The 27,715-nt window shown below is 36.5% G+C and overlaps 1 protein-coding gene across 4 annotated transcripts in view; it reads left to right on the forward strand.

The window, feature by feature from the left end:
• Positions 1 to 27,715, forward strand: part of TRDN (triadin) — a 221,109-nt gene that overhangs the window by 173,470 nt on the left and 19,924 nt on the right. For all 4 annotated transcript variants that reach the window (XM_071806589.1, XM_071806590.1, XM_071806591.1 and 1 more), the window contains 7 exons: positions 2,395 to 2,424; positions 14,893 to 14,919; positions 15,999 to 16,046; positions 21,242 to 21,286; positions 22,709 to 22,726; positions 24,409 to 24,456; positions 25,341 to 25,361. In XM_071806589.1, coding sequence (XP_071662690.1) covers positions 2,395 to 2,424; positions 14,893 to 14,919; positions 15,999 to 16,046; positions 21,242 to 21,286; positions 22,709 to 22,726; positions 24,409 to 24,456; positions 25,341 to 25,361 — 237 coding nt within the window. The remainder of the gene's footprint in view (positions 1 to 2,394; positions 2,425 to 14,892; positions 14,920 to 15,998; positions 16,047 to 21,241; positions 21,287 to 22,708; positions 22,727 to 24,408; positions 24,457 to 25,340; positions 25,362 to 27,715) is intronic.

Genomic DNA, 27,715 nt, shown 5'->3' on the forward strand with positions numbered 1-27,715 from the left:
TAAGAATTTGTTCATTCTCCAAATAATCAAGGTAAAAAAGAACACAGCCAAGAGCATTTCTCATATCTGAGCATCACATTTCCCATTTCATCATTCTCTTTTATTTCATGTCCTTCCCTGCTCAGCTATAATTTATTACTCACATTTGTTCTCAGCAGGTAATCTGGCTTTTTATCAGTTGTAGACCAAATTCCTTGAGTAATCTATCCATCTTTTTTGCTGCATTTCAGGTACAAACACACTGCTGAGCTTCTGAAAGAGCAATGTAAAGGATGGTGTTTGTGCTCTTTTCCATCCATTCCTTGTCATTTTAAGTTTGAATAACAGGATTTGATCAGAGCAATGCTATTGGCGACAGTAGTCAGAATAAGGTCTCTTCTGTCTCTTAAGATTTGTTGAGTATTTACAGTATATTCCATCAGAAAAACTGTGGCCAAGGTGAAAATTCAGACAGCTGTCTCAATAGGATATGATAGCATAATAACAGAAATTAGCTAGCCATAAGTGCAGCGGCAGGCACAGCTGGATCTTGCTCTGGCTGTGTTTGCCTCAGCACCAGAGGTATGATGAGCCACAGCCCATCAGGTGGCAGGACAGACATCCAGAGGAGCCCAGAGGTGCACTTACAAGCCCTACCCAGAGTCTTGACATCTGGGGTTCCTCTTGATTCGGGAGTCCCTCCAATATACTTCAAGTGGCAACATAAACGTGTCTTCTGAAAGCCACTCAGGCTTCTGTAGCAGCTTTTGGGGAAAAAATTGCTAAATCCTCTGTAACAATAGTTTTGTGAAAGGTGCACTTCACAGCTTTGATATGCACATCACCCAAGAAAGCAAAGTGACTGCAAAGAGGACCAGATCATGGAAACCTTGTGACTGTCTTTCACTAATTCTAGGCATGAAATCTCTTTTTCTGCTGCTGGCACATACTTAAGATACTAAAAATGTTTCATTCTCGAAGGAAAATAAGTGGTAGAAACCATGAAAAATCTTCAAAATCAGGATTATTTTTGTGACAGGCCTTTGATACATGACATTTCACTAATTTCAGGTTTAACCTTTTCCTTTTTGATCTGTTTTATCCAAATGTACTAATAATTTGAAACAAAATGATTTTTCTTTTTAAGAACTATGAAGAGGCAGAGATCAGCACCTAAACCCAAAATGCAAACACCCAAGACTGTGCCTACTCTCCAATTTGATCCCTTGATTTCTGTCCTGTACCAGGGCATGTTCTCCAAAGGAAGAGCAGAGCTCTGCTTCTGCTTGTTTCCAGTTCCAGTGCCACATTAGGTCTGTTCTTACTGCCAGGCTGGTGCTAGTTGCTCTTTTCTGGCGAGTAAGAACTCTGAATTTGAACTTCTCTGTCTTTGTTTGCCCAAAAATGCTAACCTAAGGCAGAGGCTTACTACCACCACTTCTAGCGGACATGTTTCAAAATGAAGCGACATCTGTAACTACATTTTAGAAGGCTGAGTCCTATAAATGTAGACTGGGGAATGGGTAGTGCATAGATTTCAAATGGTCTCAGCTCCGTCAGGATTGCTGTAGTCATCTGCCAATGTGTGACCTTCCCATGTGACCCTCCCATTTGAGACATCTCAGATCTTTTAGCAAAATTTAATTTGTTTTCACATTGCCCATTGCAGATACATGACATGTTTTATTGAAATACAAGGCTGAACTTTTGGGAGACTTCTATTCTGTCTTCAAAGTTTGAATACTGGTCACACAGCACAACTTGGTCCAGGGAACTAATTCCAGGTTGTTTAAACTGGGGAAAACAGAGCAGTTTCCTTCCGGTCTCTGTCCAATCTTCCTTCCAACAAAACTCATACTGTGGGATTTGGAGGTGGGATTGCTGCATGATCGAATCTTGTAAGTCCCCATGCTAGGCAGAGGCTTAGAAACCTGAACATGACTCTGGGTGGTTTTATGCTTCTGATTTTATGCATTTGTTTAACTCTACAAGCTTTAATAGTAAAAAGGCACATTTCTGTAAAACAGATTCTCTAGCCTCTCCTTACCCCTTCATGCCTTCCCATTCCAGTCTATCTTCCTTCTTCATTGATGATTTTGAAATATTCACTTTGTGCCTCTATCTGCCAGTATTCATGTCTGGGAGGAACAATGACTTAGTGACTAAAGTTAAGTGTGAGAATCTAGAAAGCTGGAATTTGTTCTCATCAATAGCAGGGCTGGGTGTCTGTGAGGAAACACTTCATCTTTCTGACCATCAGTCTCTTTATCTGGCAAAAAAACCTATTCCTATATTGTGTTATATATGTATGGTTTGACAAATGTACACAAAAGGCACATACATATGTTTACATTTTTACTATCATATGTTATTAATTTTTGTTGTGAAAATATAGTATTTTTGTTTCCATTTCAGCTGCAGTGAAAAAGGAGGAGGAGAAGAAAGGTAAAACAATTATTTTGCCTTGGTTGAAGTGTCTTTCAGGTTGTGACTGCTGTGAGAAATGTTTCTTTCATTCACTGATACAATTGCAATGACATATACCACCTCATGTGCTACCATCAGCTAGCTTTATCTGCTCCTACTGTGATAACACAGTTGTCATTTCTAGCATTGTTAGCTCCTTTTTACTGCAGGCCAACACAGCCCAGTATCAGACACTTCATCATCTGATTGGGAAGAAAATGAAAGGCTTTTGTTACCATGTTAGGATTTGTCAAAGAGAACAAAACTTGCAGTGCACCATGCATGATGACCTGGCTGTTTGTTCTTTGCAGAAGGCACTTTCCCAGGCACATTTAATTTCTTCTTTTCAGATATGTATGGAGCATGCATGTCACCTTTGCTGAAATTGTTCTTTGATATTTTAACAGATTAGTAGAAAAAATTCCCCTGAATCAGAACCTAAAACGTTCCTTTAAATGCTTGAGGATTAATATACTCTATTTATCAGACCCAAAATATCTGTTTATAGTGTTGTCTTTCAGAATAAGATTTGCTGAGTCAAAACATTTTTTAAAATTTGTTGACTTTGTTTCCACAGCAAGAAAAAATAAATATTAGCACAAAGGTGATATTTTTCTTTAATCTGTTCAACTTTATTGATTATCTTGTTTATAAGCCATATCTTGCTCACTAAAATGGGAGTATTTACAGAACTTTTCCATAGATTTCAGAGCATTATTTAAGATTTAGCATTGAGTCAGTGAGAAAAATATGGTTCTTTACTTCTGAAATGTACTGACACAGGGGGTTAAATTTTTGTGGGGAGGAAGTGCCTTTTGTCCTTTCAAAAAGGTCTGGAAATTCTGCGATTCACAGAGTTGAACAATGGAGCCAGCCTTTGCTGTCTATACATGAAGACATTTTCAATTCTGCCATTTTTTCTATTATCCCTATACAGAATAGTTAACTGAATTGGAAAAAAAATTACAGTCTCAACTGTTTTAACAGCTCCTGAGTGACATCTTGGCTGTGTTGCTGTAAATGGCAAAATTCCCATTCACTCCAGTGGAGCCAAAATTTCACCTAATGGGTTGAACAAAATAATAAAATTCATTTTGGTTATCAAAACCAACTGTGTTTATCAAGCAAGTTATTTTGTCCAAAGATTAATTTGCAATAACTGAGGCATGAGAGGTAGCACACGAAGCAGGAAGAATCAGAAAACTGGCAGCTACACTTACTGCCTTTAGTTTTCATACATCAAAACGCCTGCTGTGTTCACAACCTTGAATTCATCACATGGACTGTTACATCCTTAATGGAAAGAAAGGAGTGAGGTAATTGCTAAGGGTGCTACTTCTGTCAGCCTTGCCACAGGCTATGAGCCCATTCATTTACAGAAGAACATCAAGGTAATTTGTTAGAAATATCTGCTGCTTGCCCTTGGTTCATTTTTCATGGGTTAGGATTTTTTTCCTCCTTAACCATAATCTTCCCCAACTGAAAAAAAATACATTTTTACTGAACATTCTTTTTAATTGGATCAATTTTCCCATTTCATTTTCTTTTTTAGATATTTTCTGCTAAAAAGTTGTTTCCTCTGATTTCTTAATTTGTTGAAAGGATTTTACCAAGAGGTATATGTAGGATACATTCAGACATCTGGCTCAGGGCAGGGTGTACCTCATCCTGCTGGTTACCACCAACCTACTTCACAGAAACGTCAAGGTGCGAACTGAAAAGTCAGCTTTGGTCATTCTTCTGATATCATAATTTTGTTCTATTTTTTTGACTAAACCTCCCTCTGCTTGCCTGAGATCATAACCAACATTGCAAGCAAGGAAGATAGGGATTGTAATGGAAAACATTTCAGTCCAATTATATTTTCCAGTAACTAAGGAAAACTGTCTTCAGTAGATATGCGTTAAACTGTAGAGTTGGAGAGAAATTAAAAGGCGCTTCCAAAAAATGAACATGCCACCCTTTCGCTTTCTCATTTAGCTTCACACTCTCTGTAGGCTCTACACAGAAAATATTGCATGTTACCAGCGAACTCCCCAAATCATCGGGTTTTATTTATTTCTGTTTATTCTGTTTTCATCAAAAATTGCTCTAAGCTGCATGTGTATTCCTCTGATTGTCAATAAAAAGGGGCAATGTTTGCTGGTTTTGCTTAAGGACATGGTATTTTTTGCCCTGCTGCAAAAATAGAAGTAGCCAGACAGCGCTCTACATTGACTGGTTCATTATCCAAAACATATTATGGTAGTAGCATGCACAGTTCAAACACCTATTTGTCATTTCTCATGCGAATCATGCAGCACATATGCACTGTACTATATACAAAGCTTCCTCCAATTATTTTGTCTTATTCAAATACACACCCCTCATCTAGACAAACAAGAATAATGAGCAATACAGAGTGACAAACCATCATAAAAACAGAGCAGAAGAAGATCGAATGACACTTTCAATTGATGGTACATTCTGTACTTAACATAAATCAGACATGAAGGAGTTTGAAAGAGACAGAAAGGAACAAAATTAAGACAGAGAAAGCTTATGTATTTCACAGATTTCTCCAAATATGAGTGATACTAACAGGAACCTTAAGGCAAAACTTGTGCATGAAATATATGCATTAACCATTTCTATTTGAAATGTTAGCTCTCTAAGATTTCATGACCAGGGTCCTAGTAAATAGTTGGCTTCAGCTTCCAGCATCATGTTATGCCTTATTACAGCGTGTGTAGGATAGAAAAGCTGTCATAGAAATGCGTAAAATGTTGTCAGTTCCTAAAGGGCAAGAGGTAGCAACCCTTTCCGTGAGGAAGGCTCTTTCTAAAATCCCCAAGAGCAAATCTGGCTGTCAGTACACAAAAATATTCAACTCTTGCTCATAACTCAAAGAACTGCAAGCAGCGATTCAGGTAAATTACAATGGATTCAGATATTGGTGGTCTGAGATAAAGCCCAACAGCTTCAGGGCACCTCTGGAAAACAATAAACAGAGCTTTATTAGCAAAATACTTCAGCATTTTTTCAGTTTTAAATGCCCCTTCTAAAGGAAAGAAATGTTAATATATCAAACCCAAACAGTATTTTTATATTTCAAAAACTATTTCATAATTAGAGTCGCAAAAATACTTATGTGAATTGGAGCCAGATTAAAGCAAATTTCAAGGTTTTCTAGTTCTGCATAAAATGGAATTTCTCATTTCAGTTCATAGCTTCCAGACCTTATTGATTTCTGACTAAAGAAGGCATGGACCTGAGATGCGGACGACAAGCAAGCAACCTTAGCAAGCTAAATTGTCTCTCCAGGGTAGTCTTAGGAAAGCCTGCCTGAATATTTGTTACTTCTAGTAGCCCAAACAGAATTTAACTATCACGTAATCCCTGTGGGTTACACATCCACACATACACCTGTAAGAACTGTCTCATTCTTTAAAGAGGATTGCGAACCTGACTTGCCATGAAGTCGGCTTCTCCAGGCTCCCTATAGCTGGTAAACAAGAGAGAGAGAGATCAATCTGTCGTGCTTCTGAGATGAAGTTAGAGTGTGAATCTACTTCAGGGTAGTTGCCTTCTGGGAGTCTCATCACCCATATAGACTGCCTGTAGTTAGACATTATGAGTACTTGTAAACTAGTGAGATGTAGAAGTTAGTTGCCCCTCAATAACATGACTCCTGTTCTGATTTTGAGCATTATCGCTCTGGCAGCTTGCTCTGAAATTCATTTAATAGTTTTTAGAAAGCCAAAAAATACATTCATGCAACAAGTTTCATCAATAATAAATTGACATGAGAGGATGCAAGATCACTTTTTGACCTTTTTTCAATAAATGCATCACGGTGTAGAAAACTGCATATAGTCTGAGTGCAGCTAATATCAAAAAAATGCAGAAAACAGGCAAAGCATGTACATTCCATGTCCAAAGTTCATATTTTTGCCAATCCAGTAAAGGGCAATTTCTTTCAATTACTTTTGGTAACAATATTCTAACCATCGCTTAGAAACTGCTGCTCTGCATCCAGAGTGTGACATAAACTGGCCAAGGCACAGCAGTATCCCTTTTCAATGTATATAAAAATTAAGTTGCTTTCCAAACTGAAAAATAACTGTGCAGTAGTGCATTTCAGAACTGGACTTGACCAGAAAAACTGGAAGGCAGCCTTCCTATTTATAAAGCAAATGATGATGGCAGCATGTGATTTCTGCTCAGCTTCACATGCCACTGGTGCAACATGAACCACATCTTCATTATGTAGTCTTCTAACATGCCTCAAAAGATAAGAAAGCATACTACCTAATTTGACAACTGCAACGTATTAACACATAGCCTCCTGACAGAATATGTATTGCTAAACAGGGGAAAAAAATAGTAGAAATACCTTTAAAAGTATTTTCTTAAAATAGTGTCAAAAATTCAGTATTATGTATGAGAAAATGATAAAAACAATCACATGCTGCTACACTGTTTAAAGTAGCACTGCTATTTTGACTGTAGCTGAAGGTAAGCAGCTCTGTCAAGAGGTAACAGTCACTGAATTAGCCACAAGATGGAGCCCACAGGATCTTTGAGCTGGCAGTTAACGTTGTCTTCCTGAATCGGACTAAGTACTAAATAAGGTATTTTTACCAATGAACAATTTATGTGAGTCTACAGACAAAGTATTTTTCAGTGTAAATCCACTCTTTCCAAAATATATTTTTCATTTAATAGATGATAGGCTATACATTGATAAGCTTTGACTTCCCATGCTGAAGCAACAAAACTTCAGCATTTTCAATGAATATTGATGAACTGAGAACTTGCACGAAATACAGAAAATGCTTTGATAAGCAAAAGTCTACATCAGTTAGGTGAAGTTTGTTTCATCTCTTGTTACCTTGTCTCAAATACCTTGGAGAATATAAATAATTTATGTCCATTTTCCATGGTTATGTGAGACTTAATGATCTGTACAACCTCTGTTAAGTGGTGGCCAGATCTGGAGGGACTAGGCTGATGTACTTTCCATGTTGGAGATATTTCAGTTAGCATAAGACATGATCAGAAAACACCATCCAAAGTACCCGTTCAGTATAAGTAGAAAGTAGGCAGAGGAATGATGAGTGCAGTGGGCTCAAGAATTTTCAATGAATTCAAAAATTTAAATAGCTTTTACAAATCTTCAGATAAATTTAATCATGAAGAAACTTCCACACATACAAATTTAGATGCCTAAAGTTAGTAATCTACATTGAAGCTATTCACCCTAGTCCCACTTTAGAGTTAATGGAGAGAAATAAACATCTGCAGAGAGTGTATCTGCCTTGTATATCTGTCAGAATGCAAAGAATTGCCCCCGGGAGATACCTATATTTGTGGCTTGACTATAACAAGGAACATAGATTAGGTTTAGTAACAAAAATGGAAAACAAACTGGAATGAATATCAGGATAGTTTGTAGTCAAGTATTTTAACAACCCTCCCCAAATTTTTAATTAGTTTTTCTCTTTTAAGAATCTGACACTGAAAGAAAGAAAGAAAGGTATGAAAAAGCAGCAAGTCATTTCTAGATCTTGATAACTGATTGAATATCCAATATCATTATAAAATACTTAGATAGAGGAGCTAATGCAAATATTTAATCTAGAATTCTTAGCATTAAATTAGCACCTTGTTTTCAGTGTACTCATGGTTAAGGCATGTAAAAGTAATGATGCTAACTTGCATCAATATTTTTGAAAATATACCCACAATTTTATTTTCAATGGGATTTAATTTAAACCTTGTTGTTGTTTACACCTTTGCAATCCACTGAAGGTAAAACTGAGATTATACTTTTTTTGTGTTTTACGTGACAACAAGCCTGCAAAACAATTCATATTGATAGATCCAGCATAGTATTTCAATTACAGTTATGATTGCAACTTGTGTTAATCATTCTTTCTTGCCTTAAAGTACAACAGTAATTTATTCAGCCCCTGCTACCAACAACTGGAGACAGTTAAAATAGTATTTTAATTATTATGAAGCAGCTGTGATTTCTGAAGAGTGATCTGTGTAATTGGTGGACTGTGCTGTTACTATAAGTTAGGTGTAATAAATGTATGTTGGCATCATGTCAGCAAAGCAACACTCTCACCTGTCATTCAGCATAATATGCTTAAACACCTGGATATCCGTATAACACATGGTTAACTGGCTAAAAATTTTCCCATGGGATAAACTATTACTTTATTGCTCTGTGCAAAGATGTCTGCAAATGAATGCTCAGAAGTATTCTATTCAGAGGTGACTCCAGAATTAACAGTTCTTCTAGTGGTAATCTACATTTCCTGTTTTATCTATGCAGACATCATTTTCAGAAGTGTGCTCTCACAAAGTTGTATTAAAGCAAAACCAGTGATCAGCAGCATTTCATGAGGAACAAAGTTGATTCAAGATGTTCTACCTCTAGAAGCTAGTCATTAGTCCTCTGCTTTAATCACCAGATTAATTTTGGTAGCACACTGGGAAAAGTCCATCTTTTCAAAATCTAATTATTTTTTATTATTCACCACTCCTAATACCAACTAATCTCACCTCCAAAATAATTCTGTTCTATATTTTCATGACGCTGTCTTATTCTTGTCTTACTGATGGTTATTTTACTTGTATTTAATAGCGTATGTAAAAATATATCCTGCTGTGATTATATTTTTATACATCCAGTCATAGTAAAGGTGGAGTTCAACAAAGAAGTTAGTATTCAAAGTATCTGCATGGAATCTGGAACATTAGTTTGGCACCTTTCACAAATAACAAGCATTATGAAATAAACTGAATATTCAAATATTCATGAATATTAACATCTGCAAGAGGTGCTCCTTTTTGCTATAATTGTTTATACAGAATGGTGAACACCACTATTTGGGCATAAACTAATGTGAATATTCAGAAAAAATATCACCACTCTAACATCCTACATACCTCAGTCGGTCTGATTTCACTTAGTTACCTTTTATGAGTCAATAAGTTGTGCCGCAATAAAGCATGGCCTGAGCCTGGCTATGTTTTGCCTTAGCTATGTGCAAATGTAAAACTGATATTACTAAAAGTGAAAGCTTCTTAAGCACACTCTCCCTCATCTATGTGTTCCCATCCCACAATTTCAGGGAAGAGCCCATGAAAACGTCAGAAGCGGAGGATGATATTGAGAGGAAGCTCTTCAGGTCTTTCGCCACACGTGCCTAAAGATGAAATGCTTTAATGCAGCACATGTACCTCATCTACATTTGACTGAAATTTTATTCTTTCCAGCTCCATCGATGGAAGATTTGTCCTGCTGGGATTTTAAGACTTATAGTACTTTAAAGACATTAGCTTTCAGGGTTATCATACAAGATTGCTGTTTCAACAAGACTTACATTTCCCAGTGCATTTCTATTGTTTAACTGACAAACTGGGAAACAGAGAAAAATTGGGATTATTACTGATGCTCCCTACAGGCATGCATCTCAGATTCATGTTGAAGCAATTCCTCTCATTAAAAACCATTTTAAAATGTTGGAAATGTCTGTACTTCTTTGCTACTTCTACTATATTTACCGCATGCTAAAGTTTCTCCCTCCCTCTTTCTGAACTACTTTTTGTTTTTCCCAGTTACATAAAGTACTCTTGAATTGCCAGTTAAAAATAAGTCTTAAAAAAATCCAAATTGCTTGAGACAACAACAGCAAATCTCCCAAAACCAAGAGTCAGCTCATTCTTCACTATGCAGCCCTGAGGTATAAGGCAAACTAAACAGCAAAGACGCAAATATGCTAACTGTATGAAGGCAGATATCTTGGATCAGGCTAACCTGGTAATGGAAATAAGGCAGAAGGAATGTGAGAGCAGCCTGACAGTTTTTTTGGTGGAAAGCAGCAATAGAAAGATCAGTCTCTTGCAACTGAATACCCAACAGGCTCTAAAACCAGTGATTAGTTATTAATAGTTACTGCAAATCATGGCATTTTAGGAGGATTTTCCTTAACTATTTACCATATTACCTTTATTAGCCACAAGACTCCTGCTGAAACAGTGGTGCAAGGAAGTCTGTGGTGCTGCACAGACTCAGATGAGCAATCCTTGCTAAAGAATGAGTGGAGTGATGGCTGGAAGGTCAAGTTCTCTGCTTCCCTGCAAAACTTCCAGATAGCCTTAGAGAAATCACTTGGTATTTCATACTTGTCATGTTAATGTGGGATAATACTTCCTCAGTTTGTAGAAACCTGGAAAAAATACCTTGGAAAATGCTAGGTAAAAAATAGTAGCAAACTAGAGACGTAAAATGGATGCTGCAGAGAATTAAGAGATTCTGTAAGGATAAGGCTTGCACAGCATGTACATTAAAATAATGATATATCAGCTCCCTCTATTTAGCCACCACCACACTCTTCTTGCTTTCTTTCCTTTGAGCCATCCATAGGGTAACTATTGGCCGTACGCTGTCAAGACAATTTCCTAACACAGAGCAGGGGTCAGGGCAAGCATGTACCATTCTCCTTAAAGGAAGCTTGCTGCAGCTAATCTGTTTTGTGAGGAATAGTTTTTTTGGACATATGCTCATTAAACTGTTTTTTCTGCATATATCAGTCTGCCAGCTGCTCAGTCAGCCAGCAGTACTTGGGGAGGACATGGGCAGATATGAGGCATCAAGTCTGCTGATCTAGAAATCTTGTGGGGACATTTGGCTTCTCCTTTGAATGACAAGCAGTACAGACAATAACTTCACAAAGGCAGGGAGCTGCTCTCGAACGGGGTGATAAATCCTAATAATCCAAGTTTTTTTTCCGAAGATATTGTCATCTGAGACATTCTGAACTGGCCCAATATGTTTTATTCCAGTTGACATTTTGATATCACAGTTGTACCACAGTCTGAAAAACCTTGCATTGACTAGAATAAAACTTTTTTATTCAACCTTAAATTAAAATTGCGTTGTTCACTGGGCAGAATGATGTAGTATCTTCAGTTTCTGCAGACTACAGTATTCCCACTGAGTTCTGAAGGAAGAATGCCCATTAGTTTGTCTAAGAGCCCCTTTGTTAGCTTGTCTAAAGTTTATTTTCAGTGAGTATAGCCTTAGTTAACTTGAAGAAGAAAATCAAAGATTTATCATTCATCATGATGTATAAACTGGAAGTTAAGGTACAAATCTTGAGAATTCCATCAGAAGACTCCTGATAATATTGATTCCTCTTTTGGCCTATGTTGTTCTCACAGATTAATGTCACAGGTGTGCTGGTCTAATGCCCAGTCCAAATCCTGTTAAAGAGTCTCTGTGCTCTCTTTAATGAGAGATGAACTGGGCTTCTACTTAGGCTAATGGAAAGTAACATTCCTATTTATAATAAACATCTAACTATCCAATTAGAAATCATTTTCTCAGCTACAGCATGTATTATTATTTTTGTTTTCTTCACTAAAACAAACAGCTCTGGCGTTGCTTCCATTTCTTGTACGACATATTCTTTTCTTACAGAGTGTGCACATTCACAAATACATTTGCTGTCTGAACAGCAAATGACTGCCATCCAGATGGAAAATGACATGTTATAATCAAAAAGCACATTCTGCTTTTAGTCTCACCAATTTACGGTTCAATAAACCAGAGGATTTTTTTTCTGAACCCATATCAGTAGCTAATTTACAAAAATATGCCGTGTATAATTAATACCCTTCTGGCATTCAGAATAGCAGGCAAGAGCAAAAGAAAATTTGAAGTGAATGTGAAAAACAGCAAGATAGTTCCTAAGCCCAGTTTCCAAGATTAATTTAGAATGACACACAAGAAATTTTGAAGTGTTTTTGCTGAGGGTAGAACCAGATAATTTCATTCATTCAGTTCAGATTTCATGTAGCTTCAAGTATTTCAGCAAAAGCCCATCTATTTTCATTAGATCTGAAAGTGACCCTTTTCCTTGTCTAATATAGTTTAAGTGTTATACACATGAAGATAAAGTACTTACTTAGGGATGAATTTTCAAACTTTATGAACATTTACCCAACAGGGGGTCCTGTCAGTTAATGACATCAGAAGAGCTGTTTGAAGTGAGACCAAGAGTTCGTCTAATCCAACATCCTCTCTCCACCAATGGCCAAACTAGCAAACACCTAGAGAACAGTACAGGAATAAAACAGCCACACAGATATAGCCTTGTGGCCTCCCACGATCTCAGCTCAAGAACTTCCTGAGGCAGAAACCATATCTTCATGTTTAAGTGTACTTTGCAGATTTTTTCTAAGTTACCCAGTCACTTTTTGAAATCCTGAAAATTTTCAACATCCACATATTTTACAGCATGGAGTTTCACAGCTTATCTAGGCATTGTATAAAGCAATATTATTTACAGACAAAACTTGAATAGAGAATCTTTACTTTCAGTGCAAGATACTATATGAAATCGGTGAGAGCAGCAGACTACGGCATTTCATTTCTCACTCTTTAGGTTAAGCGTTATATATCATTGAATATTCTAGAAAGTCTGACTAGGTCATTGACATTTAGCTTTTATCTTATCATTTTCACTAAGACTAAAAATCAGGGTATCTGTTATAGACAATTGTGATACCGTAAAAATGAAACTAAGGACCTTGAGGTTTCATTTTTCAGCTTTCTACTTACTGTATAACTCATTTGAATTACATCTTTGATGACAGAATATGGCACAGAAGAAGTATAAGATTAATATTGAATGGATTGAAATCATCGTTAGCAAATCTGGCAAAAATAAATGTTTATCTTTATGGCCTAAAGACTACCTTGAAATTTCACTTCATTTTTTTTCCAACAAAATATAGATATGCTTTAGAATAGCCAACACACCCTGTAAAGACTTTTAACTTTACAAGACCTTCATTGTTTCATCAAAATATCTATGAGTGGGTTTTATCTGTAATTTCTGTGTTATACCAGAAAAAAAAAAAAAAAATAGGTTTTTAGGCAAAGCTCTGATAGTAATTATCTAACTGTTCAAGCTCTGTCTGGATACTGACACTATAGGAGTTCGGCTAATTAATACCTTCACAGAAAATATGGATAAGGGCAACTCAGACACCTTCCTAAACTTGAGTGACCAGACCTAGGCGAAACAATTGAGCCTAAGTTTACAAGAAGGTTTTATTAAGCACATACAGATAACAAAAGTGGCCTTGTCATAGGATCCCTGCTTATCTGCTGTTTCTGATTCTTCACATAGGAGCAAGTATGTATGCTTAATTTCTATCTTTAATTTCTGTTATCTGCCAAAATGTTCCATTATTTTTGCTTGCCTTTGCACACCTTCTCCGGTTGCTACATCCTTACATGCACAGCAAGAACAACTTGCATTAAATAGAGACTGAATATAAAATGAGAGCAGTTTTCTACTGCAGGGAAAACAAGAAAAACAAAAACTCACTTGCATAGCAGTTCGGTTTTGCTCCAAGTGCGAGCTTGGGAGCTCAGCGAATCACAGCCCGGGAGCTCACAGCAGCAGAATTATGCCTTGTGGTGCTGGGCTTGCATAGGCAGCTCATCCTCTGCACTGCTGCATCTTGCTCCGGGATTATGGTCTCTCACACAGCAGACTGCTACAAGCAGGCAGCAGAGCCTTTATTCTCTTAAAAACAGCAGCTGCCTTGCAAAAGTCAAGAAGAAAAATCCAGCTGGTGGGCCAGGTCTTGACATTTCATTTACTTCTGTAGAACCAAAAATGGCATTGGGCACAGCTCCCTGAGCTCCTGCTTTACCTGAGAAATGTTCACTTAAGGAAAGTATTAACTCAGTTTTCGGTTTCGTCTCATCCGTTTTTTTCTGGAAGAAGATGTGAAAAATCAAATGGCACAAAGTTTAGGAGCTGTGGCACTGAAATGCTGGGTCCTTTTATTTAAATGTGCCCTCATTATGTTAATTGCATTTTCAAATATGTCTTTCTGCTCCTTGCAGTATCAGTGAATCTGTCTGAAATTCATTGGCCTCACTGGAGCAGGCACAATTGTCAGGGACTTTTACATTGAGACTGCCCTACGTGTCATTTCCTCACTTGACCTAAAATTACTTGTCTGGCTTCGTCCAGTATTGGACATATTATGGTCTGAACTTGCTCAGCCTCTTAGTGGGCACTGAACTGGACACGACACTTCTAGCAAGGTAGCTGCCCTAGGTTTGATATACGGTCACCATCTAGTGAGGGCAACACAGTCCACCAAGGAAAATCAGAGCCTTTCAAGGGGTATTTGTATCAAACATTAGCTAAATGAGGAATTTAGGGTGCCTGTGTTCCTTAACTAAGTGTCCTAGTTAGGTGTCTGGGGTGGATAGTATAAGACAATGCTAACTGTTGTACATTTTAATATATATTTCACTGAATATTTATTTTACATGTCTACAAATATCATGAATAAATGCATTAAATCCTGCATTAACAGTCACAAAAGTATTAAAGTCCACCCTTTTTTTTTTACTTCTAGCTACCTCAGAGAAACCTCATGAACACAGTAAGTATTAAGTTGTAAAGAATATTGTTACTTCAGCTTTTAGGAGGAAGGTATTTCTTTATGTTGTCAAGGTTTTAGAAGTTTAAAATGGGATTCATCAACACAAGCTCACAGGAAATTTTGACTTATGAAACTGGTTTTCAATGACTCTCTCTGTAATGCAGCACCAGGTGTGTTCCACAGGTCCCACTTTGCAATGAAAGTATTTTCCAATTTGGGCTGAGATAAGACCCACCTGTGCCCTCTGCCTCTGTGGCAGCTTCACGGTGGAAAAGAAAAAACAAGGGGGATACAGACAAAAAAGGTTCTAGTCTATGCAGTTCTCTGGTTGGGGCTCTGGTCCAAGCAACAGAGAGATTTATCTCTTGGTATGCTGCAGCTCTCACCTGCTACACAATTTAAACATAGCTGCTATAAGTCAGAATGAAACATATTTTTAACATTTTCCCTTTGAAAAATCGGAGCTTTCTTTTTTCTGTCTCATAATGCTTTTTTTGGATATCACACTGTTTTTAAATAACGCATAATTGCATACTGCTTATATTTTAATATAGCATAATATTGAAGATTGTTATTGCTTCACAATACACCTGTGGGATCCAGGCTAACAGAAAAATATGGAAAGTTATTGTTTCTTTGTGCAGTGTATTGAATATTTATTTACTGTTCTATATAAGAAAACCCCACTTCTGTTATAATAAAACACTTTAATGGTTTTTATATTAATCAGGGAGAAATATTCTATATAGAAGATAAGTGAAAGCAATCAAAATTAGTACTATAAGCAGTTCATAAATTCAGAAATTCTATGACACTTCTAAAAAACACAGAATGGAATTATGTGATTTATTAAACCACATTAAAAAGTAAAAAAAGTTCTTTGGTATAAATTTTATTTTTTGGGGACAAAAATAATAAAATACTTTTTATCAAGAAAGATATTTATTAAAAAATTCTTTTGAAGTCTAGTGTGAACATGTAATGCAAAGTTATCTTTTAAAATAATAATGAGAATCTTATTTTTAAAATCTTCTAAAAATTAAAAAGCCTTCTGACATTGCGGTTCTTCTCTTTTGTAGAGCATGAACATGTTAAACATGAAAAAGCTATCTCTAAGACTAAGACAGGTAGGTTTAGTACTTTAATTTCCAGTTACTTCAGGTTCCACTCAATAAGGATATGTGTAGTTTGCAAAACTGGAAGACTTTCTTGATTTAGGCACTGGTGGTTTTCTTGTTTTGTGTCATGGACTTTTTCAGAGTTTGGGAAAGGAGCAAAAATAAGCATGAAATTTAACTAAAAGGATTCACCTTTCACAGTTATAAAGGATGAGCAAAACTCATTTTCCAGAGTTTGTGGAAGGAGTTCTCTACTGCCCTTCAATGCATCAAAGAGGGATACTATGAATTATGCCGTCACAGCCCTTTCAGCAAACCTGTGGTTAGAGGAACTGAATCTGGTCCCCAAAAAGGATGAGCTACAATCTCACCAGTAACATGATAGCCTGCACAGAGGCAACCTCCAGTTTCTGAATTTCAGCAGAGCAGGAGCTGAAAAATTAAAAAAAAATTAATAATAATAATCCTGGGCTGAGTATGCACTCAGGTAAACTGTAAGAAACAACCAGTGACACCTGGCTGCAGTGAGCAGGACAGGGGTCACAGAGCTTTGTTCCTCATCATGTTTTTTGAGGAGGAATGCACTCAGGGATCTGCAGTTGGGTTTGATGTGAAGAAACAAGACTATGAGGATAACCTCATAGAAACCTCAGCTATTGGTGCTCCAATTACATCGTTGCTGAGTGGTCCTACCAAGTGCAGCGGGCACTGAAAAGCAAGTATCAGCATCCCATCAACCTTTGCTGGTTTCAACCTTTTCATTACACCTTTTTTCTTTTTTTTTTTTTTTTTTTTTTTTACAGAAAACAATATCTCCTATGCATTTATTATTTTTCTCATTTGTTTTTATAATACAATATTCAACTTGTAAGTTAAATACTTCCATGGTCATTCTGAGGTTTCCTGCAAGCCTTGAGTAGCTGATTGAGTGAAATTTTATTGCTGGCTTTGAGTCAACAAGGAAAAAAAGCAGTGTTTCTCGCTCCAGCCTTCAAAGACACAGAGGCCAAACTCTCCAGTTGTTTGGCTTTTGGTTTTGGTTTGTTTTTTTTTTTCTTGTTGATCACTTTTTGTATATTACCAGCTAGCAGAGTGTTTCAGCCAGCAGGTGGGTGTGGGTGGGCTCATCCAAGGCAGGAACATCCTAGCAAGGAAGCCACCCTATTCAGCTTTGTGCATCCTTGGAGGAGTCAGTGATGGACAAACAGTGGGTTGACTGGGCAGATGGTGTGACCATTCACCTTTCCTGCAAAATGAAATCAATCCTGCTGCACAATCAGCCTGATCTCATCTAAATAGCAGCATATAAATAAATTTCCTTGGTGAGGCATATGCAAACATCAGAGCATCATGTCATAAACCAGTACATTGGACAAGTAAGGAGCTTACTCTGATATAGTAAAGTATATTCCAGACTAAAGCCCTTGGAATTTAAATGCTTGAAGGTGAAATTTTTTAGCTTTTATTTTTTTAAGTCTCGCTAAATTTCCTTTACCATAAAATATCTCTTCTGAGGTGATTAACGGTTGTTTTGGAGAGTAGTGGCTATTCTGAGTTTCAGCTGATGACTGGAAGTATTAAGCTGCAAGCACTGGTGGTAACATTGCTTTTGCCTGCTGTGTGCTGAGTGCTCTTGAGTTAGCAGACAATTACAAAACCCTCATTCTATATAAAGCAGTGGCATCCTTTTTCAGCTTGATTCAGAGCAGCTTCAAACTATTATTCCAGGCCCTCCTGCCATCAGACTTAAAAGTATCACAAGACTGAGAAACTAAAGAATTTTAGAAAATATATTGATCTTGTAGAAAAATGTTTAAATTAAAGAGTGTCTTGTGTATGTTTGTAAAAGCAAGTAAAGGAAGTGAATTCATTCCTGATGTAAGTCTTCTGAAACTCCCTGCAGCAGACAGAGAACTGTTTACAGCTTTGTATTTTTTCTTTTAAATTAGATACATCAGGGAAAAAAATTAATATTAATGCTTGTAGTGCAGCAAAACTAGAGCTCTGCAGAGGAAATAAATTCTCTCCAATGAAATACCACACTTTAAACTTTGAGCTTATTCAAAATCAGGACAAAAATTGATTTTTTTCTGAAATATTCACAAAAACATATTTTGGACTTTTTGCAGCTTTATGAGGCCATCAAATTTCTTTCTTTTTATTTCCAGATTCCTCATGATACAGTGAACAAAAAGTGCATGACAAACTGGAAATATTACTTCTGTTCTTGCCAAAATACTATGTATTACCTCACCAATTTTTTTCACTTCTTTCCTTCATACTGAGTCTGGTAAAAAGAAAGGATTTTATGAAGCTTCCTGAAAACTTGAAATGTGTTTCCTCACAGAGAGTATTCTCCTTAATTGGTGATAATCTGCTCCTTTGGTTTTCCTTCTGGTTACAACCAATGGCTAGGAACTCAGAGAAAAAGCCATACTGTCACCTCCCAGAGATGTCCCAGAAAACAAGTCAGGGTTTTCTCCTGTGGAGTCAGCAGAACAATGCTTACTGGGTGGTTAGGTTATAGAACAGGTAGATGACTGAATACCAAAGAATTACTGTATTTATTCCCATATGAAGCAGGTCCACAGGCCCGCTCATGACACACTGTTTTCAAGAATGAATTCATTTTGAAAAGAAATCACACCCACACTAAAATGGATCAGGATCAGATTATGCCATTCACTCACAGACTTATTTGATGGACTTCTAGAGTTACAGAGCAAATATTCCTGTAAATTTTCATGAGAATTAGAAAAAGCAAAAATATTTTATTTCATGTTCAAAGGAGCAGGGATAACAGCACAAAAGGGAGAAGCTCCAAACTTTTGAGTTTTACTTCTCATTAATCCAGTGGATGGTACAGGGCCTTTGTTTAAACTCAACACGCTAGGGCTTTTTGTGTATTGGTACATGGAAAACTTAATACCCCCATCTATTATAAATTAGTTAAATGCACTGCTGTATGCTAAATCTGATCTAAGAACAGAAAAAACATACTTTATCTCAACAAGTTGCATCTTGAAGCTGCTGTTTGTGCTATAAAAAACATATCTAGCTTCACAGACAGCCATGAAATTGAGATGAGATATTTTTAATTTGCTGCTTTCATAAGAAGCTGACAATAATAAAAGCTGAGTAAGGGGGTGGGGGAAGGCTAAACTTAATACAAGTGGAGAGAAATTAAATCACTACCTACCAGAATACAACTGAAAAGCATAGCAATGCAGGGCTATATTTTATTTCCAAAGAATAGAAAAGATCAGTAACTGTGGAGCTTTATCCATCCCTGTGTTTTCCCCCATCAGTATTGATTTCCTTCCAGAAACAAACCAAAAAAAACCCAGACCAAACAAACAAAACCCAAATCACAATTGTTCTGTGTTTCATGTCCATACTTGCACTGTAGCTTTGCTGTGGAAATATGGACTGGGCAGCAATGAGGGTCTTTTCTATTGACATATGATAAATGTTTTTTTAGGACTCCTTGGCAAGTGTACACCTCTCAGAATTTCAGAGAGCTAAGTTAAAAAGAAATCAGAACAGAGAAGATAAACCTGCTCTCTGCCCTCAGGAAAAGAAAAAAAATCATCTGGAAGTTACATGCTAAATTCAAAGGAAATGCCATGTATGTTGAGACCACTCAACAGTCTGTTCTTATAAATACTGTACTTATCCACTTATTTAGTCAGAATGCAGATTAGGATTTAACATCTAAACCTGGACATTTGTGTTCCAGAGAAATAGCCCCCACAAAAGAGAAGTAGTTCTTCAGGTTGTCTGTTCAAGGTTGTGCCGTTACAGTGATGAGTAAACCAGGGATGTGGTAATTCACAAGCGGTTCTAGCCACCCTTCCCAGTATCTCCCTCTATCATCTCATTTAAGAACAAGTTTGACTGCCAGGCTGAAAACATTGCTCATATTCAGGAGAAAAGCAACTTTGTACATGCACAGACAGAGTACCTGGGAGGGTTTCTGGCCAACTAGTACTCAGATCAGCTGAATGGCTTCAGGGGACAAAACATCCCTGACCGACCTGATCTCCACCCAGCCATTGGCAGCTTCAATCTGATGCCTTGCAGAGGTCTTGGGGAAAAGGAAGGAGCCAGAGGCATGTGGCTGTAAACTTCCTCCATCAGCAAGAGGAAGGGGAAATATGTTCTGAATGTGCCTTAAACATACTTAAGAACCACAGTAATGATGTATGTGAATGTTGAAAGGTAGAGGTTAAGAGAGAGGTTAAAATTCAGGTATACAAAAAGAGAGAAAATCGGAGTAGATCTACTAAAGGATTAGGAAGGGTTAAGTTCATGTTAACCAAACTGGGCAAAGCAGAGATCTGAATTTAAGCATTGCAATTCCCACCTCACTGAGCCTCATTGGGCAGTTAAGACAAACCCCACCTGCTCAGAAAGTGTAGTCCCACCTGTGCCTCTGCCTGAAGCTTCATCCACCAGCCTATTTGCAAGAAAGGCAGTTCAGGTCTTGTGGCTAACGTTGATATAGGTCCACATCATTGGAGAACTCTGCTGAGCAAAGCTCCAGGCAGCTCAAGAGCATGTGAACTTGGGCAGCCTTTCTCGTGAGACAAGCAGAAGTTCAGGGCTGCCCTAAGGTTTTGTGACAGATATCCAGCTGGATCTAAATAAGCTTGTCCAGCAGCAGGTGCTATGAACTGGTGTCCAGACTGGCATTGGCCTGTGTGGATGTTCCTCTGCAAGTTACCACATGCTTCAGGGTCTCCATGCCTTTCTTGTCTTAGTGTAGACACATGGATATGTCCATACATATTTGTGGTTAGGAAGTATCTGAGCAGAAGTTCTCAGCATTGTGTAACACCAAACTGGCAAACTTGGACACTTAGCAAGCTGATGTTCACAAAGTCATAATAGTATTATTAGAATACATTTTCTACCTGAGTTCCTGCCTGAAAGCCACTACCAGGTATGTGGCTGTTTTCTGGTGACTGAGACATTAGGTCTGGTAATTTATTTTATCCATGGAGTATGATCTCACCATGCAGTCAGAACTCATAATGCATACGTGCTGCTCTACAGGGGGGACAGTGATACTAAAGATATGCATTTATTTTGTCATTATGAACCATATGTGTAGTATCATGTACAGAAATATTTTTCAAGTTACATGCATCTATGCTAACACAGTGCTAATTTCCAATTTTAATGCTGTTTTCACAATACAGAGGAGAAAATTAAACAACAAAAGACAACTCCTACTGAGAAATCAGGTAGGAACAAATCATTCTCTCCTGATTTATGAGGGGGAAGTGTGTTCAAAGGAGGTGTGGAGGGGGGGTGTTAAACAGTATTCAGTACTCATATAATGTAGTATTTTTCCATTGCAATAATTTTTTTCCAGTATTTGACTGGATATGTGACTGATAACACTTTCTTAGAGTAAATCCAGCAGAAATGCAATTGCAGATATGATTCTAAGAACAGAATAAAATGTTGGAGTTGTTTTTAAGTTGAATGGTGCCAGTTAGTACCTCATTTCTATTCATATTTCATGTATGTCTTTTCTTCTCTGCAGTAGCAGAATAGATTCTGTACAGGATTGTATGGTTCTGTTTCTAATTGTGAACATGCACATATTTTTTTCTATAAGAACTCTCATGATAATCTATGATTTTACTATGGAATGATGTTTTACAGCACTGTTTATCCAATAAAAATACTGTTTTGATAGTTTTTATCTGATCATAAATTGCTGTAGCTTATTCAAAACCCTCTGTGTTTCTGTTAATAAAATTTGAGAAATTACTGCAAAACACTTCAATATATTTCTAACCTGAAAGTTTAATGAGTTAGCAACTACTGATAGCAAACAAGTCTGGAGAAGGAAGAAATGGTATCTTTGAATTGACAGGATTTTCACACCAAAATTACCTGGTTTAAGGGTCAGCTAAGTTTCACTCTTGGTTTGTGAGCAAAATCAGAAGGCTCAAACTGTGGTTTGGCAGCAGTTGGAAAAACAGCTGCCAGAAATATCATGACTTGGCTTTTTGTAAGAACTGTTAGAGTCATGTGCCTGCCAAATCTTCTTCCACTTTGTTGGAACCAAACTGAAAATGCAGTATTTCGGGTTGGCCAACTTAAGCCGCTACAGAAATAACTTGTAAGTTTTCAGATCAATACATTTTGAAACATGCAACTTCAAACAGTGGGTAAGTCATCCGTTCTTTCTTAAACAAACATAATGTTAAGAATTATCCTCTGGAGATGAATAGCGCTCTCCTGACTAAAAGTGTAGACCAAAGTGTTTTTGATGTTGCAAATCAGCTGAATCCCACCCAAAATTTCCAATCATTTCTTGACCAGTCTGGAGCAATTTCTGATTTACACTGGTACACAGTGAGAAATGGTTCTGGAATACGTAAGTGTGTTACTGTGCTAAATGACAAGATACAGATTTATTTTAGCAGGAGCTGATAGCCAATGGGACTTGCAAAGGTCTAAACATGTTAGAGCCTATATACATTTTAGGGGCCTGAGTGCTGTTCATCTTTACATGAGCGGGGGAAATGAAGACCAAGTGAGAACTGACTGCCATAAAAGTGTTTGAATATAAATAAAAGATGTATTCAAAAAATAAGTAGAACCTGTTTTCTCTTTATGTATTACAATTTACCTTCTTTTGTCTTCTGCAGTCCAGGCAAAACCAGCAAGTACGTGGCATCTACCTTGATCAAAAAAATCCTGTGAAATAGCTGAATTTGTGTGGCTTTTTTTGTCTTTAACCTGTGGAAACTCACCCTTGCTTAAAATTCTAGTGTTTTAAGCACCATGCCTTCCATTGTTTTCGTTTAGCATATTGTCTTGTTGTTGCTATTTAAAAGTCCATTTGACACAATCAATTGTTTCATTACAGTGCTCAGCTCGTTCTATGCTTCCCATATCACAAACTTGCAGGAATGACAATCTTTTAAAAATCACTGTTAACAATTAATTTGGTTGAATAAATACTCCTGCTGAATTAGAAAGAGAAAAAGAAAGACATCATCATGTTTTCTTCCTAAACATCTATTATTTTAGTATAACAGCATCTAGAATTTCTGTCAGTCATAAAGAACCGAAGAAAGTGTCCATAAATTAATTTACCACATAGCCTGCTTGCTAACTTTCTGTATCTTTTGTACCTTCATGATGCAAGGTAAATTGCAAAAGTTAAAAAAAATAATAATACCCAGTTAAATTTCCAAATAATGCCACACTCAAAAAAACCTCAGATATGGGGAAAATATTACTCTTCACTGACATAAGTTTTATTTCACACTTCATAAAACTGTTTCCCATTTGAAATTCCCTATCTTGTCTTCATCTTGGCATTTCCCAGCGTATACCTTCACCTGAAATCACAGCTGCTAGGATTTCAATTATTCCTCTAAGTAGCGGAAACACTGAGGTATATTGCCCTTTTTTTCATGGTCTACTCAGCTTTTCAATGTTTTCTACTTTACAGACCACATTTGTGTCCTGAAACTGATGTCCAGGATTTTAGTTGTGGGAAACAAATAAGGCCAGCACAGCTGTCCTCTAAAAAGTATTGTGGCCCCATTTGCATGCATTTGGCATAGCTACGCCTATGATATGAGTCCTGTGGTGTGGGGTTTTTCAGTTCTTTTTAAGCAAGTGTGGGCTTTGTATAAATTATGTAGTGCTAGACTTTGTTTTTAAAACTAGTCTTCTTCATCTTTTCTGTTTCCAGCAACTTAACATGAATTCTTATTTTTCCAGTAATAATTACAAAATAGAAAGGAGAACAGGAAAAATAATTTAAAAAAAAAAAAAAAGCATTACCTACCAAGCAATGCTAGTTCTCTAATTTTCTACAGTGAGATATAATTTATTCATATGGAAAAGGATGTGTCTGAGACTTTGGGAATTCAGCTCAAGTATGTCTGACTCAACAAAATAAAGGTCAAGTGAATGTTTGCTGAGTTTGCCTTGTACTCTCCTTTCAAATTAAAAAAAAAAAAAAAAGGAAAATAGATACAAATTACATTTTTGAAATTCAGAGGACACCTTCTTAATTGACTTCTTCTTTAAGACATATGCATAACTTTTCATTAATAGTAGCTGTATGTGTGGAGCTATATGCAGTACTACCAAACTTTACTATTTCGTGGCATGTTCCTCAGTGAATGATCTGTTAGTAACTGGTCCTGTTGCTTTTGTTCCAAAACAACAGCTTGAAGCAAGGAAAAATTAATGTTTATTCCTGAAAAAATATACATGTGATCCTTCTTAGTGAAAAAAAAAAAAAAGAAAGAAAGAAAAATTTAAAATACTTACAAAATGTAACTTAGAAACATTATGGCAATTTTGTTGTACTGTTTCTTTTATCTAGAGCATGAAGCAGTCAGAAATAAAAGAGATGTTCCACCTACAAAACCAAGTAGGCTCTCCTGCATTTTATGCATTCATTACTTTTGAAACTGTTATTTAAATAAATTGCAAAATAAAATTGCATATGACAAATGTCAAAATCATGACCCTTTGATATATTTTGCTGTATAGATTGGACTTGACATCTCATACCATAGTTAAGGTAGCACAGTACATATTTGCAATGCCAGCTGTCATTTTCTGAAGATACATATATATTTATCAAAGGTCATATTTCTGCTTCTGTAATTCCACCAATGTCATGGAAGTTATGCCAGTAAATAATTTGAACCATTTTCTGAAAGTACTTAATTTAAGTGTCCTCATTTTGCTAATTATTTGTGGGTATCTGCCATTTATTTGGACTTCACAGCCTTCCTGTATGAGTCAACTTCTCAGGACCAGCAACAGTTTAATTTTCCTCCATAGCAGGTATTATATGATATACTATCCAGATCATGACCTGGCACTATCCTTGTCTATGATAAATGTCTCTGCATATCACAGCTCTTATGCAGCCTCACTTGTACAAGACAGAGCAAAATCCCTGAAGGTTTAGGAAGCAGCACTGTTCAGTTGCACTGCGAAGCAATAACGGTAGCTTTAAAAAATGTCTTCTCTATGCTTCCAGGTCAAAGGAAATAATTGAAGAATTAGCATTCTTGTTAGTATTATTCATCCTTAATTCTAGCACAGCAATTATAATGTGTAGATGAGAACATCCCTACTCTTACTGTCCATCACTAGATTGTTATTAATTACTGTGAAATTACTAAAAATTACATTTTGATATGCAGTAAACACATGAAACAAATAAAACCATTCTGCATCATAACAGTATTATGCTACACCTGACTGTTCTGACCATTCTTCTTTCTTTTTCTTACTTTCCAGTCAAACTGAAAAACAGTGCAAGTACGTGTCATGTCTTGTTTCCTACAAATTAGAAACCTTCTTTTCAGATACATGTTATGTCTGTGTTTTTGCAATTATGTCATATTAGATAATGTTATTTTCTTGCTTATACTACAGATACTCTTGTATTCAATCTGCTCAGTAAAAACTAAACACACCAAAACTAGTACATTTATAATTTAATATTGTGAAGCTGCAACATTCAAACTCTGCAACTTTTGCTTTTCATAAAAGTGAATTATGCTAGCAGCATAATTGATGCTCTAGTGATTTTAGATGAGCGTAGACACATGATTTATCTTTATACAAATATATTGTTTATGAAACATAACCAAATGGCATGCAGCATAACTGAATTAGACAACTTTTTCATTATTTCTTTTATCATTTGGAAAGGGCTTATTTCACTAATTCACTAAGCACATTCTTGGCCTTTTTTCAATATCTTTTTTTTCCCTACTTTATAAAAAATCTAAATTAAATTTAAAAAGAGTAAAGAATATTTCCATTTCACGTGAGTTTTAAGGAGATTTCAAGGGGAACTTCTTGCATAACAAGGACTTTCACTGAAGTCATTGGATATTGTCCCTGTTAAGGACAGTAAGACTTCTGAATAGATAAAGACTGGGATCTATGCTTATTGCAGCAACTCATTGCACATTACATACTGCAAATCATGATCCTACAACAATCAGAAGGACACGATATGCTTTGAATTGTGAAAATGTTGAAGTGTGGACCTTCACAGGTGAATCAGTTGTAGTCTCTTTAGCACAGGATCTTTGCCTTCTCTTTTTGTACTGTGCCTGGCACATCAAGACAAAATGTTATTCTGTTGCAAAGTAATCCTTAAAGAGTACCCAAAACCAAGGCCAGGCCCCATGAGACACAGACCTCTTCCTGTTCCAGATCACAAGCTGACAATGAGGCAAAGCAAACTGATTCCATTAAGCTTCCTTAATTAGTGTCCTGTATTAGATGCTTGAAGTTAGACAAGATGGATACTCTCTCTTAAACATGTCAGAAGACACACTGATATTCTGAAACCTAGCTCCAAGGGGAAAGGGCAACATGAAGCATCTGGAATGTGCCAACACTGAAGGATCTCCTGCAATCCTGAATTGCAGTGTTCAGTTTTCAAGTCATCATTGAAAAACTGTTACTTCCTGTAAAGCTATTGGTGGCTTTATTTTCATTTTTGCCAGAGTTTTAAGTGAATTTTCCTCTATTTGATTCCATTATTCAGATTTGTTAAGTCTTAGGTTCACTGGATCTGTTCACTGATGTTTTATATCTTCTGCACTGATTATCTGAGACTTACTGATGGCACTCTCTTCTGATTGAGAACCGTGAGATTTAAGTGACTAATTCCTCATCCTTTCTGCAATAAGGATCACTTTAACTCAAAATCACTATCTACAATGCTTTTTTTAAGAGATATACTACCCTGGTATATTGTGAATAAGAGGAAAAACCAAGATGTTTTCTCTTGACCTTTGCAGAGGGATATTTGTACCATTCTTGAGCTTATATCCTCCTGCTTGAAATCATTATAAAGGTTAACAGTGCCTTTAGAAAAATGAAAGAAAGAAAAAAGGAAAACAGTAACAAGCAGACCTATGATTATATACAAAAGTAATTCTATTTACTCTGCCTATTTTGAGCTAACCATCCTTCAATATATCTAGCTCAAGATTTTGAGCTAACCGTCCTTCAATATATCTAGCTCAAGATTTTGAGCATCAAAGCTAACTTAAATTGTTTTTTCTCACTTGAAGAAGAAAACTTAGTTGGATGTCTTCTTTATTTCTAGGACTGTATATAGCTTTATTTCATATATTTCTCAGACAGTTGTATAGGATGCTTGCCATAACATGACCATAGCTATCATGTAATTTAGCATGAGACGTAGCCATGGACACAAAATACTCACTGATTTTGGAGTTCAGGTCTAGTAGGAATGTAAAATAAATCCATACACTTTTTCTGGGCCAAATTCATTCATACATTACACCTTGTGCATTTTTACTGTAAAAGTAAATGAGGTTTAAATCAGTAGAGAGATTGCATCATTAAATGAATGACAAGTTATAAACAGAAACACAATGTTGAGTTTGAAAAGTCCCCAAATTAACAATAAATACATTTTTATAGTTACCTGCTAAGTGAATTACCATGCAATTATAAAAGTAATCTTTTTCACTATTTCTGTTTTAGCATACAAGAGAGTCTTTGATAGCAAATGATCCTATATAAAGTTTGAATGTGTAATGGAACTCAGAATTTACTCCCTGCATACTGACTAAAGATTCTCAAATTGTGAGAGGTTACCTTGAACAGAGGACAAAGCTGGT

The sequence above is a fragment of the Patagioenas fasciata genome, chromosome 3, assembly GCF_037038585.1.
Source record: "Patagioenas fasciata isolate bPatFas1 chromosome 3, bPatFas1.hap1, whole genome shotgun sequence".
Lineage (NCBI taxonomy): Eukaryota > Metazoa > Chordata > Aves > Columbiformes > Columbidae > Patagioenas > Patagioenas fasciata.